Consider the following 15,475-nt stretch of genomic DNA (forward strand, 5'->3'; position numbering starts at 1 on the left):
GTCTAAATAGTGATGTGAGGACATATCTGCCCGATCATTTTTCTCTTTCCTTTAGCCTCTCATCCCCAGATTTCAACATACATGTATGTTCTAGTCTTGCTTCTGTTCGCCAAGTTGTAGGTGACTATTCTCTCTTGTTTTCCTTATACTAGAGCACAGATCTGACTTATGGTGGTGCCTTGGACTTAGTCTGGATCCTCAGAGATGAAGGCTTGAAAGTTATTTGCATAAATATTTTACTGTCTCCTGGACCTGTGCATTTTGCTTTTTTAAAACTCTTATAAAGATACCACTGAAACAAAGTTTGCAGTGTTGAGTGTTAGGATATTAATAATGGTGTAATACAGGGCCAGATGGGCTACTCCTAGCTGTATCAGAAATGCCTACTCTTGTAGGACTATACTTTGTGGGAAGTGTTGGTTTCCCGCGAATGTAGCCTTCATTCCTATTCTCACAGATACTCTTGGAAAAAAAGAATGGCGCTTGGAAATGACTCTCTCGTGACTGAATTTATTTTGTTGGGTTTAACAGACAGGTCAGACCTCCAGATCGTCTTGTTCTTCCTGTTTTTAGCAATGTACTTGGTCACAATGTTGGGTAATTTGGGTTTGATAACTCTGATTGGTCTGAATTCACATTTGCACACCCCCATGTACTTCTTTCTCTTTAACTTGTCCTTTATAGATTTCTGTTATTCTTCTGTGTTTACACCCAAAATGCTGACAAACTTCATATCAACAAAAAACTATATCTCCTACAATGGGTGTATGACCCAACTCTACTTTTTCTGTTTTTTTGTCATCTCTGAATGCTATGTGCTGACAGCAATGGCCTATGATCGCTATGTAGCCATCTGTAACCCACTTATGTATAACATTGTCATGTCCCCCAAAGTATGTTCCAGTCTTATGTTTGGTTCATATATAATAGCATTTTTTAAAGCCATGGTTCATACAGGGTGTATGCTGAGACTGACCTTCTGTGATGCAAACACCATCAACCACTATTTCTGTGACATCCTCCCTGTGCTCCAGCTCTCCTGCACCAGCACCTATGTCAATGAGATGGTAGTTTTTATTGTGGTGGGTATCACCATCACTGTGCCCAGTGTCACTATCTTTGTCTCCTATGGCTTCATCATCTCCAGCATCCTCCGCATCAGCTCCAAGGAGGGCAGGGCCAAAGCCTTCAGCACCTGCAGCTCCCACATCATTGTTGTTGCTCTTTTCTTTGGCTCAGGTGCATTCATGTACCTCAAACCATCTTCTGCTGGGTCCATGGACCAGGGCAAAATCTCCTCTGTGTTCTACACCAATGTGATTCCTCTGATGAACCCCTTGATCTACAGTTTGAGGAATAAAGATGTGAAATTGGCTCTTAGAAAAACCCTGAGTAGGAGGAAGTTTTGAATGTACTGTGTTGATCTACGTTAAAAGACTGGTATATTATACTTTTTTTTTAATGCTTTAGATGGGAGCATTTGGAAATGTATTAACAAGTTAAGCCCACTGCTAAAATTCAGTCAGGTGCACTGGTACCCACCTGCAGGGGGTACCCTGGTCCCCACCTGCAGGGGGAAGCTTCACGAGTGGTGAAGCAGGGCTGCAGGTGTCTGTTTCTATCCCTCTTCTACCCTCTGCTCCCCTCTCAGCTTCTCTCTGTCTCTGTCCAAAAATAAATAAATAATGAAATATATTAAAAAACCCAATATTAAAAAAAATCAGCAATTGTGTGGAGATGTATCCCTGTTATCCTAAGGTTTAGTCAGTGTTTCCTTTTTTATTTTTATTTTGTATATTTATTTATTTCCCTTTTTGTTTTTCATTGTTGTTGTAGTTATTGTTGTTGTTGTTAATGTCATCATTGTTAGATAGGACAGAGAGAAGTGGAGAGAGGAGGGGAAGACAGAGAGGGGAAGAGAAAGATAGACATCTGCAAACCTGCTTCACCGCCTTTGAAGCAACTCCTCTACAGGTGGGGAGCCAGGGGCTTGAACCAGCATCCTTACACTGGTCCTTGCACTTTGCACCATGTGCGCTTAACCCGCTGTGCTACCGCTCAACTCCCCGATATTTCCTTTTTATAAAAAAAAGTTCAGTCCAGTAACCAATTTGAAACCATAAATACTTAATTTAAGGAATATATATTCAGAACTGGGATCTATATATCAAGAGGTTCGAGACATTCAATCCATTTTTTCCCTCTCATATTGATTGAGTAGTTACTTTTAAGACTGTAAGTTAATAGTTTATATTAACACCATTCTAGCCACCAAAACTCATTGCCCCTACCTTCACCTGATCCCCTATAATGGAGGGCTAGAAATCTACGCTTGCCCTACTCCACCCCAGAATTTTTTACTTTGGTGCAGTTATTCTTCTAGCGTTTGCCCTTCTTCCGTAGCCAGTCAACAGCGTCAGGTTGAAAGCTGTCAGGAGCTGCTTGTTGCTCGCTTTGAAAGTGACTGGGATCCATGTGGATTCAATCAGCTAGGAAGGATTGTCAGTTTCCCCAATGAATGGGTACTCACGGGATGCACCACGAGAAGGTCGATCCAACGCATCCCCCAAATCAGTCAAATTCTGCTTTGTGTTTCCCCTCTATTCTTCTTCTCAGCTTCTGTTTATGAGTGCGATCATCCCATACTTGTCTTTGTCTTTGACCTATTTAACGTAATTCCTTCTAGCTCCATCCAGGATGAGTCAGAGAAGATGGGTTCATTATTCTTAATAGCTGAGTATTATTCCATGGTGTATATATACCACAGCTTTCTCAGCCATTTATCTGTTGTTGTTGTTGCCTCCAGGTTTTGCTATTACTAATTGTGCTGCTGTGAACATAGGTATGCACATATCTTTTTGGGTGGGTGTGTTTGACTCTTTAGGATATATCCCTAGGAGAGGAATTACTGGGTCATAAGGAAGGTCCATTTCTAGCTTTGTGAGGGTTCTCCAGATTTCTCTCAGATGGGAGTATTTGGAACTCATTTCTTTGCATTTCTCACAGTCAAGGACATTTGAAAGAGAAGGCACAATAATTGCACAAAATTTTCTTCTATTATATAAATCACAGCAGTTTATATTCTTACCAACAGTATGTGAAGGTTCCCTTTTCGCTGTGCTTCTGGCAACACTTGCTATTTCTAGTCCTTTTGATATTATCCATTCTGACAGGTGTGAGGAGGTGAGCTCTGACTGGTTTTGCTGTGTATTTCCTTAGTGAGAAGTCATGCTGAGCGTCTTCTCAAGTCCTTGATGGCCACCCACTGGTCTCCATTAGAGAATTCTCTTGTTCAGATCATTTTTGTTTTTCCAAAATGAGAATTTCTGTCATTGTTTATGTGTTGTAATGGACGACTTCAATCTTTCTGCATTAAAGTAATTATTGATAAGGAAGAATTTACTATTGCATTTATTTTTTTCTCATAGTCTGTGTATCCATCCTTCCTTCTTTGATATCTTCCTTTGTCTTCTGTTGATTGCATATGGGTAAGTTTTAATCACTTTCTATGTTTCTTTTGTATAACTGCGAGAGGTATTTTCTTTGTGGTTATTATGGGGCTTATAAAAATACCTTTTTTTCCCCCAAGTTCCACAGGTTCCTTATTTAGGACTTCAATTTCTTCATCTTCCTCAAATTCTTCAGAATAGGTCACAAAACATTTCAGGAATTTTTTTGCATATGCCTCATATACACTTTTTTTTTTTGGTCATTTTTGCCCAAGATGATTCAACATTTAAAATTTTTTTATTAGTGATTTAATAATGATTGACAAGATTTTGGGATAAGAAGGGTACAATTCCCACCACCAGAGCTCTGTATCCCATACCCTCCATTGGAATGTTCCCTGTTCTTTATCTCTGGGAGTATGGGACAAAGATCTTTATGGGGAGCAGAAGGTGGGAGGTGTGGCTTCTGTAATTGCTTCCCTGATGGACATGGGTGTTGACAGGTCTATCCATACCCCCAGCTTGTTTCTATCTTTCCCTAGTAGGGTAGGGATCTGGGGAGGTGAGGTTCGAGGACACATTGGTGAGGTTATCTGCCCAGGGAAGTCAGGTTGGTGTCATGGTAGCACCTGCAATTTGGTGGCTGAAAAGCATTAAGATATAAAACAAAACAACTTGTTTAATAATCAGGAACCTAAAGGTAAGAATATAGCATATGAGATTTGGGGTCTTCATGTTGAAAGAAGCTAGGAAGTTTATTTTAGGTATATTCCAAAGGGCTCATGACTTTATAGTTTTTGCTTGAGCCTGAGAGCTAGCATGCAGGTAGGCTAAGAATATTGTCTGGGAAGATGGTGTCAGAGTTGGGAATAGGACTGAAATCTGTATCAGGGCAGAAAGTAGCTCCCAAATATGGGAAGAATATATAAATATCATTAACTGTAAACCCCACTGATCTGACCTAAGGCCCATAATTTGTCATTTAGCATAAAAACTTGTGTAACCTCTGCATCCCTGTCAGTCTGAGCTTGTAGTCCATGGTCACAGCTGGGAACATTCTAGGCTGTTCTCATTTCAGGACCAGGCCTCCTTGAGTGGCAGAGTATGTTGGCCTAGTGTTCTCCACATCCTTTTTTTAATAAAAAAATTTAAAAAATTAATTTAAAACATTTTTTATTATTATTTATAAAAAAGGAAACACTGACAAAAACCATAGGATAAAAGGGGTAAAACTCTACAGAATTCCCACCAGCAGAACTCCATATCCCATTAGTCAACAATTTGGCTTCATATGTTAACTCTTCTTTCAGCTACCACTCTTCTTTCAGGTTCCACATGCTACCACGGTGCCCACCAGACTCCCCTGGGCAGATGACCCCACTAATGTTGCCTGTAGCCCCGCTTCTCCAGAGCCCTGCCTCACTAGTCTCCCTTTTTAGAGTGTGCCAATTTCTACCACTGTTGTTCTACATTGATGGCAAGGTCCTGTAGAGGTCCACAAGCAGGTTTTTGATTTTGTTTCTGATGGAGATGATGAGTGATGGTGGAGAGAGGGATCTGTTAGAGGTCTAGGCCCATCATATCTGTGTGGGAATCCCAGGATTGACTGACCGCAGCCCCAGGTGGTGAGATGGCTTGGTAGTAATCAAAAGAACCATCATTAAAGTGTACTGGTTTCTTGCTCTTATCCAGCTTTTACAGTCTGTACTTTATCTGTCAGGGTTATACTTAGATCTAAGTAGAAACTATTTGATTAAGCACCTTGTATCTTTTTTTATTTATTTTCCGACTTGTTTGCTGTACTTATTGAGTCACTATAGACTATTGTGCTTCATTTACTTATTTATTTACTTATTTTTGCCTCCATGGTTATTGCTGAGACTCGGTGCCTGCACTACAAATCCACTGCTCCTAGAGGCCATTTTTCCCATTTTGTTGCCCTTGTTGTTACCCTTGTTGTTGCCATTATTATTGTTGTTGTCATTGCTGTTGTTGTTGTTGGATAATACAGAGAAATTGAAGAGGGGAGATAGTAGGGGAGAGAAAGACAGACACCTGCAGAATCATCTTACCACTTATGAAGCGACCCTCCTGTAGATGGGGAGCCAGGGGCTCAAACCAGGATCCTTACGCCGGTCCCTGCCCTTTGTGCCATGTGCACTTAATCTTCTGTGATACCACCCAACCCCCCATTGTGTGCTTTTACTGTAAAGTATATGTTTTCCCCCAACTTACAGACACGTGTGCATGTGCCCCTACCTCATGGGCCCTGGTCTAGAGCTAGGTTCTTTAACTTTGCTAGGAAGTGCGCCACCTGAACTGGAACTTAGGAGCTAGGAAAGGCCTCACCAGCATATTGGAGCTGGAGGGTTGACATCCCTGGCCTGGCATCTTTGGACACAGTCTGAAGCAAAACATGTTGAGCTGGCACTGGTGGCACTGAATTGGTTGAGATCATCAGATGTAGTAAAATGAATACCTCGTACTTCTAACACTACACTTTAATTTTATGAGTTTAGTTAGTTGCTTACAGAAATATGTGTCTTTGTCTCTTCACAAGGTATTGCACTTGCTAGGTGTACGTACACACATGTGTGCGCGTGCGTGCACACACAAACACACACACACACGTGTCTTGACTTTCTCTGTAGGTCCTGCATCTGGTGTCATGTATAAGCTGTGTCTGGGATTGTCTAGATTAGTTTCTTATAAAGGGAGTCAAAACACAAATCTTTTGAGCTATACTTTCATATCAGGATGGAGAGACTATAGCTTCATCTTCTGCTTTTTTTCCCTCTAACGAGAGCATTGCTCAGATCTGGCTTATGGTAGTGATGGGGACTGAACCTGGGACCTCAGAGACCTCAGGATATTCTTCTGTCTTCCTGCTGAAACGTAAATAGTTTATTTCAGCTCTTCCTTTGGGAATGTACAGACACCACAGTGGAGAAAAGTCAAGTGAATTGTCAAGCCCTTGAGGAGGTGAGGTCCAGGGTGTAAATGTAATCCCTTTGTTCCCCATTACACCTGCCAAATTTCCTTGGGGAAGAGACTGCTTATAAGTGAGCAAGTTATGTTACTACATCACATGAAATCTTTTGACTTACAAAGGGGCAAACATGATAATAGTAAAAATATATCTCTATTTGCTGCTGGGTAGGCTAAAAGTAATAATTTGATATTAGGATCTGTAGTCCTGACATATTTCTAGGGGCATTTAGAAACTATGACTGTTTTCTCTTAGTTTCAAAGGAGAAAGACTTTGGAACCGGAATTCTTCTAGTACCACAGGGGTGATAACCCTGATGAGATAGCTCCAAGTTTCTTAGCTAAGGTGGGTGACCTTGTGAATTCCATTTATAAGGTAAAATCTAAAATGTTAATCTGGGATCTAAGATAGAATGCTTTATCCTTTGTTTTTCCGTTCAGAGACTTACGACAACTTAGCAGTGAATTCTGTTTTTTTTTTTTTTTGGGGGGGGGTGGAGGAATGGAGGGGTCAGAAATGTTTGGAGATTTTAGGAGCTCAAAAGGTATTATTATATTATCAGTAGTTTTCTTCTCCATGGGTGGAACTCTCATTTATATTTACATGTGTGCTCAGTGACACCAGGCAGTAACCTCTCCTAGATTCTGGTCCCTTGGTTTTGCATTCAAATTATGTCTTGATTGTCAGCACATTAAGTCTGCCTTAGATGCTCATTGTTAGGAGGTATGGGTAATATCTGTAATTATTTTGGTGAGGAGAGGGTTCAAAGAAATTAGAAATGGTCAGATGAGAGGGAAGTGGCTTCCTGTTCAACATTTCTCTCTTACCCCCCCCCCCTTTTTTAAATCCTAAACTTGGATTTGGTAGTGGTTCCACTTATTCTGCAAGTTAATTCCTGATATTCTTTCCTACTCTAATAAAAGTTCTGCTAAAAGGAAGTCTGTGTGGCTGATTTCATGATGATACCAAAATAATCGTATGGGTTCTAGTTCTACACTCAGATATTATTAGTGATTACACTGCAGTGAGAGGAGAAATTGAGGGAAAACTTAATTGATGTCTATGTAACACTACCTTCTTGTGCTCACAGATTTTCTTAGAGAAGAATGGCTCCTGGAAATAGTTCTTTTGTGACTGAATTCGTCTTGGTGGGTTTAACAGACCGGCCAGAACTCCAGCTTCCCCTGTTCCTTCTGTTTCTACTAGTCTACATTGTCACTGTGCTAGGGAATGTGAGTTTGATGTTATTAATTGGTCTGAATTCACACTTGCACACCCCCATGTACTTCTTTCTCTTTAACTTGTCCTTTGTAGATTTCTGTTACTCTTCTGTGTTTACTCCCAAAATGCTGGTTCACTTCACATCAAAGAAGAATATTATCTCCTACAATGGATGCATGGCCCAACTTTACTTTTTCTGCTTTTTCTCCATTTCTGAATGTTATGTGCTGACATCAATGGCCTATGATCGCTACGTGGCCATCTGTAACCCACTGCTGTACAACACTGCCATGTCCCCTAAGGTGTATTCTGGTCTGATGCTTGGTACATATTTTATGGCTTTTTCTGGTGCGATGGCCCATACAGGATTCATGCTGAGACTGACCTTCTGTGATGCAAATACCATCAACCACTATTTCTGTGACATCCTCCCTGTGCTCCAGCTCTCCTGCACCAGCACCAATGTCAATGAGATGGTAGTTTTTGTTGTGGTGAGCATCAATATTGTTGTGCCCACGTTCACTATCTTTTTTTCTTATGGCTTCATCCTCTCCAGCATCTTCCGCATGAGCTCCACAGAGGGCAGGTCCAAAGCCTTCAGTACTTGCAGCTCCCACATAATGGCTGTTTCTCTCTTCTTTGGATCAGCTTCTTTTATGTACCTTAAACCGTCTTCTCCTATGTCAGTGGATCAGGGAAAGATCTCCTCAGTGTTTTATACCAATACAGTTCCTTTAATGAATCCCATAATCTATAGCTTGAGAAATAAAGATGTTAAACTTGCCCTGAGAAAAATCTTGAGGTGAAATATATGACCATGCACAGTAGCTTCCTTTGGTTTCATTACATAACAAAAGATCTTATGTGTTTAACTAAAATATTTTTAGTGTCAGCCTTCTTACCTGTTTTTTCTTTCCATAGTCAAGTTAACTGGAGTCTTTGTCAATTGTTTAATTCTCATCTTTATGCCCAATGTTCTTTTTTCCTTACCACTTGGACTATATCTTCTGTTCCTGCTTTTCAGGGAAAGCTCAAAGAAGCTCAAAATTTGGGTGGAGGTATCATTGAGATTTAATCTTGTTGAAACTGAACTTTGGAATTGGAGCTCATTTAAACATTAAGTGAGGGAGCCAGGCCATTGTGCACCCGGCTAAGCTCACAACGTTTGAAGTGCAAGGATCCCAGTTGGAGCCCCTGGCTCCCCACCTGTAGGAGGGTCACTTCACAACTGGTGAAGCAGGTCTGCAGGTGAATCTCTCTCTCTCTCTCCCTCTTTATATCCCCCTCCCCTCTCAGTTTCTCTCTGTTCTGTCCAAAAAAATTGAATAAATGGTTGCAGGAGCAGTGGATTCATAGTGTAGGCACCCAGCCCCAGTGATAACCTTAGAGGCAAAAAAAAAAGTGATGTATAAATTTTATTATTTTTATTATTTTTTACCAGAGAACTGCTTAGCTCTGGCTTATGGTGGTGGGGTGTTGGTGGGAGGGTTGAACCTGGGACTGTGGAGCCTCAGGCATGAGAGTCCCTTTCGCAAAACCATTATGCTATCTACCCCTGCCTTTAAGTGGTGGGCTTTTAAGTATTATATAATTATTTGTGGATTAAACTGTTTGGCATGAAAAATTATCTTTAACCTGTCTGAAAGTTGGTTTTGTAGTTGATAAAAATTTGACCCATGACTCATTCTTTCTCCTCTGCCTGAAATGACTGCTTTCACTTTTTCTTTTCTGTTGTTTATCCTCTCTCTTCAGGAGACTTTATTGGTTCTCTTAGACAATGGAGGTGGGGTGGCTTCCTGGTATATTCTTTGTCTTTGCTTCAGCTATAGATATATCATAATTGATTACTATTGATTTTTACACCTGTGTGTCAGTCTTCACAAAGTGGATGTCTCCCCTTTAAAATGAGTAGGTCTTTTCAGAAAACAGAGATGCAAACATTAAGGCATGTAACAAAACCTCATGTTATGAGGTTTCATAACATTTATGTTGCAAATATAGAGAAGAAAATGAAATTTAAAAAGACTTCACATTTTCTCACCACTTTAGATAGATATATATTCACTGAGGATAAGAAACTTGTCTTGTCTTATGAGGGACTAAATCTACTGTTACCCATCAGATTCAGTAGAAATATATATATTTTTAGAAGCCCTGGAAGTAGATGTGGATTTTGATATTATGGGGAGAGCCAGATACAGTCCTCACCCTTGTGGAATGCTGGCAGATGTTCCAGAAGAGTCAGACTATCGCTCTGGCATATGGGGTTCTGGAGATGGAGTTTGTATGCATTCCTTATGCTTTATTACTCAGCCACCTGCCCAGCTTCTACAGCAATATTTCTCCTTCTGAGTTAAAGACATCAAACTGGAACAAAGTCATTGCCAGACTTATGTGTACTACTGGCATTAACAAGATTGTGTGAGGTTGCCAGTATGGCACCCATCAGTATTTCCATTCTGACCCTTACATCCCTAGTCTGTTGCCTCTCAATATATTCTATGAAAATGGTAAGTGGAGTTTATTCCCTTTTGGTCTGGGTGCTTCTCATCACCTGTGCGGCCCTGTTGGGCCCCTGGGTGAGTGGATCTCTGTGCAGGCCCTCTAAAGGAGGGTTCTTCCTTAGCTGGTCTTTGCTTTTTTTCTGGCATGGTCCCCATTGATCCTCAGATCTGGGAGCCTCAGATCTGGAGCTTTGAAGTCTTGATTTTTCTATGCAAGATTAAGAGGTGGGGTGCCCACTGTAGGGCATATCATCCTCTCTGCTCCCCAGTAAGAGATGGACACCATCAAGATCCCTTCTGATAACACATTCAAACACCTGGGTAGGCCTTTTTGATGCCAAGTTAAAGGGTATATCTCACTATCTCCTATAAGTTTCAGTGCAGTTTCTTTCTTTGTTGTAGAAAGTCCCTTTTAAAAATTTTTGTTTCACTAAGTTAGAAGACGTTGAAATCCAGAAATCAATTCCTTTTACTATAGCGACAACAACAATAAAAATATCCAGGAATAAACCTAACCAAAGAAGTGAAAGACTTGTATACTGAAAATTATGAGTCACTACTCAAAGAAATTGAAAAAGACAAAAAGAAGTGGAAAGATATTCCATGTTCATGGGTTGGAAGAATTAACATCATCAAAATGAATATATTACCCAGAGCCATATACAGATTTAATGCTATCCCCATCAAGATCCCAAGCACATTTTTAAGGAGAACAGTAAAAATGCTACAAATGTTTATCTGGAACCAGAAAAGACCTAGAATCCCAAAACAATCTTGAGGACAAAGAACAGAACTGGAGGCATCACAGTCCCAGATCTCAAACTGTATTATAGGGCCATTGTCATCAAAACTGCTTGGTACTGGAACATAAATAGACACACTGACCAGTGGAATAGAATTGAGAGCCCAGAAGTACAGCCCCACACCTGTGGACATCTAATCTTTGACAAAGGTGCCCAGACTATTAAATGGGGAAAGCAGAGTCTCTTCAACAAATGGTGTTGGAAAAAATGGGTTGAAACATGCAGAAGAATGAAACTGAACCACTATATTTCACCACATACAAAAGTAAGTTCCAAGTGGATCAAGGACTTGGATGTTCAACCACAAACTATCAGATACTTAGAGGAAAATATTGGCAGAACTCTTTTCTGCATAAATTTTAAAGACATCTTCAATGAAACGAATCCAGTTACAAAGAAGACTAAGGCAAGCATAAACCTATGGGACTACATCAAATTAAAAAGCTTCTGCACAGCTAAGAGATCCCTCACAGAATAGGAGAAGAGGCTTATAACCAGAATATATAAAGGACTTGCAAATCTCAACAACAAGAAAACAAATAACCCCATCCAAAAATGGGGGGAGGACATGGGCAGAATATTCACCACAGAAGAGATCCAGAAGGCCAAGAAACACATGAAAAAATGCTCCAAGACTTTGATTGTCAGAGAAATGCAAATAAAGACAATAATGAGGTACCACTTCACTCCTGTGAGAATGTCATACATCAGAAAAGGTAACAACAACAAATGCTGGAGAGGTTGTGTGAACCCTCCTGCACTGCTGGTGGGAATGTCAATTGGTCCAACCTCTGTGGAGAACAGTCTGGAGAACTCTCAGAAGGCTAGAAATACCCTGTGACCCTGCAGTTCCTCTCCTGGGGATAGATCCTAAGGAATCCAACACCCCCATCCAAACAGATCTGTGTACATATATGTTCTTAGCAGCACAATGTGTAATAGCCAAAACCTGGAAGCAACCCAGGTGTCCAACAACAGATGAGTGGCTGAGCAAGTTGTGGTATATATATACAATGGAATACTACTCAGCTGTAAAAAATGGTGACTTCACCGTTTTCAGCCAGTCTTGGATGGACCTTGAAAAATTCATGTTAAGTGAAATAAGTCAGAAACAGAAGGATGAATATGGGATGATCTCACTCTCAGGCAAAAGTTTAAAAACACAAGATCAGAAAAGAAAACACAAGTAGAACCTGAATTGGAATTGGCGTATTGCACCAAAGTAAAAGACTCTGGGGTGGGAGGGTGGGGAGAGTTATAGGTTCAAGACGGATGACAGAGGACCTAGTGGGGATTATGTTGTTATATGGAAAACTGGGAAATGTTATGCATGTACAACAAACTATTGTATTTACTGTCGAATGTAAAACATTAATTCCCCAATAAAGAAATTAAAAAAAATTGTTTCTACTCTGAGTAAATTTATTTTCAGGTGTGTGTGTGTGTCTCCCCATGGGGACAGGTAAGTTCAAATTTTTCCAATGCTGCCATCTTGTGTCTGCTTTAGTTAGTTCCTTATAAATTTTGGTGGGTAATGCTTAGACTGTTTCCCACAGTAGCTGTACAGTTTACATTCCCACCAAGAGTACTTAAGTGATTGTTTGTCTTATATCCTCTCGAATGCTAGCTATTTTGATAATAGCCATTCTAGCAGTGTGAGGTGTTATTTCATTGTTGTTCTGGCTTACCTTTTTTCTAATAAATAGTGATACTGAATGTCTTTCTGTGTACCTGTCAGATACTCCAGCTAGTCTACTTTTGGGTATTTATTCAGAGAATGTAAAAAAAAATCATGCATCCTTGTTTTTACTGAAGTTTTATTTACACTATTAAAATAGAGAAACAACCTAAGTGAAGCTTGTCACTTGTGGGTTATGGAGATTGGGTGGTGGGAATTGTGTGGAGTTGTACCCCTCCTACCTTATGTTTTTGTTCATTAATCCTTTCTTAAATAAAAAATTTAAAAAAAAAAGGCACAGAATAGGAAGATGGACCAGAAAATACAACCCAACCATATGTTGTCTGCAGGAATCCCACCTAACTAAACAAGACAAACACAGAAGTCAAAGTGAAAGGATGGAAAACTACCATACAGACAAATGGACCACAAAAAAGGGCAGGAACAACTATGCTCATATCTGACATGACAGACCTTACAGTAAATAAAATAAAAAAAGATAGGAATGGACATTACTTAGTGCTCAGAAGATCAATCAATCAAGAGGATTTAAATGATTATCAACATTTATGCACCCAGTGAGAAGCCATCTAAATACATCAAACATCTACTGAAAGAGCTACAACAATATATTAACAGCAACATAGTAGTAGTAGGGGACTAAACAACCCCCTCTCTCAACTTGACAGATCATCCAGCCAAAAAAAAATCAATAAAGAAATGAAGGAGCTAAATGAAGAGATAGGTAAACTAGAACTATTGGGCATTTTCAGAGTAAAAATGGTGACTTCACCATTTCAGCCCATTTTGGATGGAGCTTGATTAAATCATGTTACATGAAATAAGTCAGTAACAGAAGGATGAATATGGGTGATCTCATTCACGGGCAGAAATTAAAAAACAAGATCAGAAAAGAAAACACTAATCAGAACTTGGATTGGAGTTGGCGTACTGCACCGAAGTAAAGACTCTGGGGTGGGTGGGCGGAGTTCAGGTCCTGGAGCAGGATGGCAGAGGACCTAGTGGGCTTATACTGTTGTGTGGAAAACTGAGAAATGTTATGCATGTGCAATTTATTGTATTTACTGTCAACTGTAAAACATTAATCTCCCAATAAAGAAAAAAAGAGTTGGTATGTGGGAAAATGCTCGAGTAATATTTAGGAGCCACTAGTATTCAGCAGTGTAGTTCATTTGCCCTAAAAAGGCACAGGATTTACAGAGGCAGGGTACATGGTTATTGTACATGTTCTTGCTTAGTATGTGAAGAATGTAGAACAGCTCTTCAGCTTTCTTGTTGAAGGAACAAAAATGCTGGGATTATTTCCTGAGTTCCTTCTGCAGGGTTTTTTGTTAGCTCCAGATAAGAAATGGCTAGTACGACAGTAGAGGTATTTGTCATTATTGAACCCTACTGTTCATAGAAAAAACAGAATTTAAGGAAAATAGTATCTGATGAATGTCATGATGGAGAATATGAAACAATGAGCAATGACAGAGGTGCCTATTGATTACTTCCCTCATGCCAGGCATTACTCCTGCCATTTTACTTACATTATTTTCACCTAAGTAATGGAACAACCCAAGGAAAAGATGTAATGTTTGCTACCCCTACTTAGAAAAATGAGCTACAGGAAGAGATAGACTGAGCAACTTGTCCAAGATCTGTAAATTAGTAAGAGTGGAAACAGGTGCTGGGCTGTGGTACACTTTCACACATGCTAAAATGTACAGGGACCCGGGTTCAAGCCCACAGTCTCCACCTACAGGGGGAAATTTCACAAGCAGTGTCTTCATTTTTCTGTCTCTATAATCTTTATTCCTCTCAATTTCTCCATCTCTCTCTTTAAAAAAAAGTAGAAATAGGAAGGGGACACTTCTCACATACATTCCTTCCCCCACCAGCCTCTACTCTTTCCTCTCTAAGAGAAACCTATAACTTGAGTGACTGAATTATTACATGTAATAACCCAGCAGGATAGTCTGGTCAGAAGTTCTCTTTTAGGTGTATAAAGGGCTAAACTCCAGGTACTCTAGGGAAGAAGTGGAAGGGAAGGAGCTGGGGGAAGACTTTGGCATCCTGGTGTATAATTTTGCAACACAGCGTCATTTGGGGCTGAGGGTATTTTTCAGGGAGATGAGAAATTGTACCCATGTGTCAACATCTGTGTAATTCACTGGCCACTCTTCCAGTAATGTGGAAGAAAAGAATAAACTTTGAAAGACAGACAACATTGTATAATATTTTAGAGGTTTTATAGGAGATAGAACAATTGAAGTGAGTAATCTGAGGAAGTAAGGAAGCCTCAAGGAAGTACACTTTCAGAATAATTTCCTTTTAGGATGTGGGAATAAAAGGAACTAAACAACACAGCATATTTCCCCTCAGTGATGAATATAATAGGGTGGTGGGAGTTTACTTTAGATCTGCATCGAAGGCTGTGCATTCCCTTGAGTAAAGAGGAGACATGAAACAGTGCATCCCTAAGGAGCTATAGACTTTGGACCAGAGTGTGTAATTCCCTTATTCCCTTATTCGTATCTACTCTAATCCTTGTGGAGAAAACTGAGCTAACTTCAACCTTGTTTACAAGGTGATAAATATTAATAGCAAATTTGTTAATAAGAGATCTTTTTGTTTTCTCTTGCTTGAGAGGACTCCATATCAGAAATCATGATCTGGGATTCAGAAAACTTCTAGAATGTCTGGGCTGCATCCTGTTAGAATCATAAGACTCAAGGTACCCTTCTTGGACCATATAAGTACCTTACCAACAATCAGGGAGCACTGAGTCTTCTGGCCTGTGGTGGTGAGTTTCTGAATTAGAGGCT

The 15,475-nt window shown here is 40.0% G+C and overlaps 2 protein-coding genes across 2 annotated transcripts; both read left to right on the forward strand.

Moving 5' to 3' along the window:
• The first annotated feature begins 473 nt into the window (after positions 1-473).
• On the forward strand, positions 474-1,409 carry LOC103111386 (olfactory receptor 8B8-like). The gene has a single exon (XM_007520666.2). It carries the CDS (start codon positions 477-479, stop codon positions 1,407-1,409), a length of 933 nt encoding a protein of 310 aa, XP_007520728.1. The 5' UTR covers positions 474-476.
• Positions 1,410-7,544: 6,135 nt separating this feature from the next.
• LOC103111387 (olfactory receptor 8B3-like) lies at positions 7,545-8,465 on the forward strand. Its single transcript, XM_007520667.1, has one exon. The coding sequence runs from the start codon at positions 7,545-7,547 to the stop codon at positions 8,463-8,465; it is 921 nt and encodes a 306-aa protein (XP_007520729.1).
• Positions 8,466-15,475: the final 7,010 nt, after the last annotated feature.

The sequence above is a fragment of the Erinaceus europaeus genome, chromosome 20 (assembly GCF_950295315.1).
Source record: "Erinaceus europaeus chromosome 20, mEriEur2.1, whole genome shotgun sequence".
Classification (NCBI taxonomy): domain Eukaryota; kingdom Metazoa; phylum Chordata; class Mammalia; order Eulipotyphla; family Erinaceidae; genus Erinaceus; species Erinaceus europaeus.

Coding starts and splice junctions, on each gene's coding strand:
- LOC103111386 (XM_007520666.2), top strand. CDS start 477: ATGGCGCTTGGAAATGACTCTCTCGTGACTGAATTTATTTTGTTGGGT.
- LOC103111387 (XM_007520667.1), top strand. CDS start 7,545: ATGGCTCCTGGAAATAGTTCTTTTGTGACTGAATTCGTCTTGGTGGGT.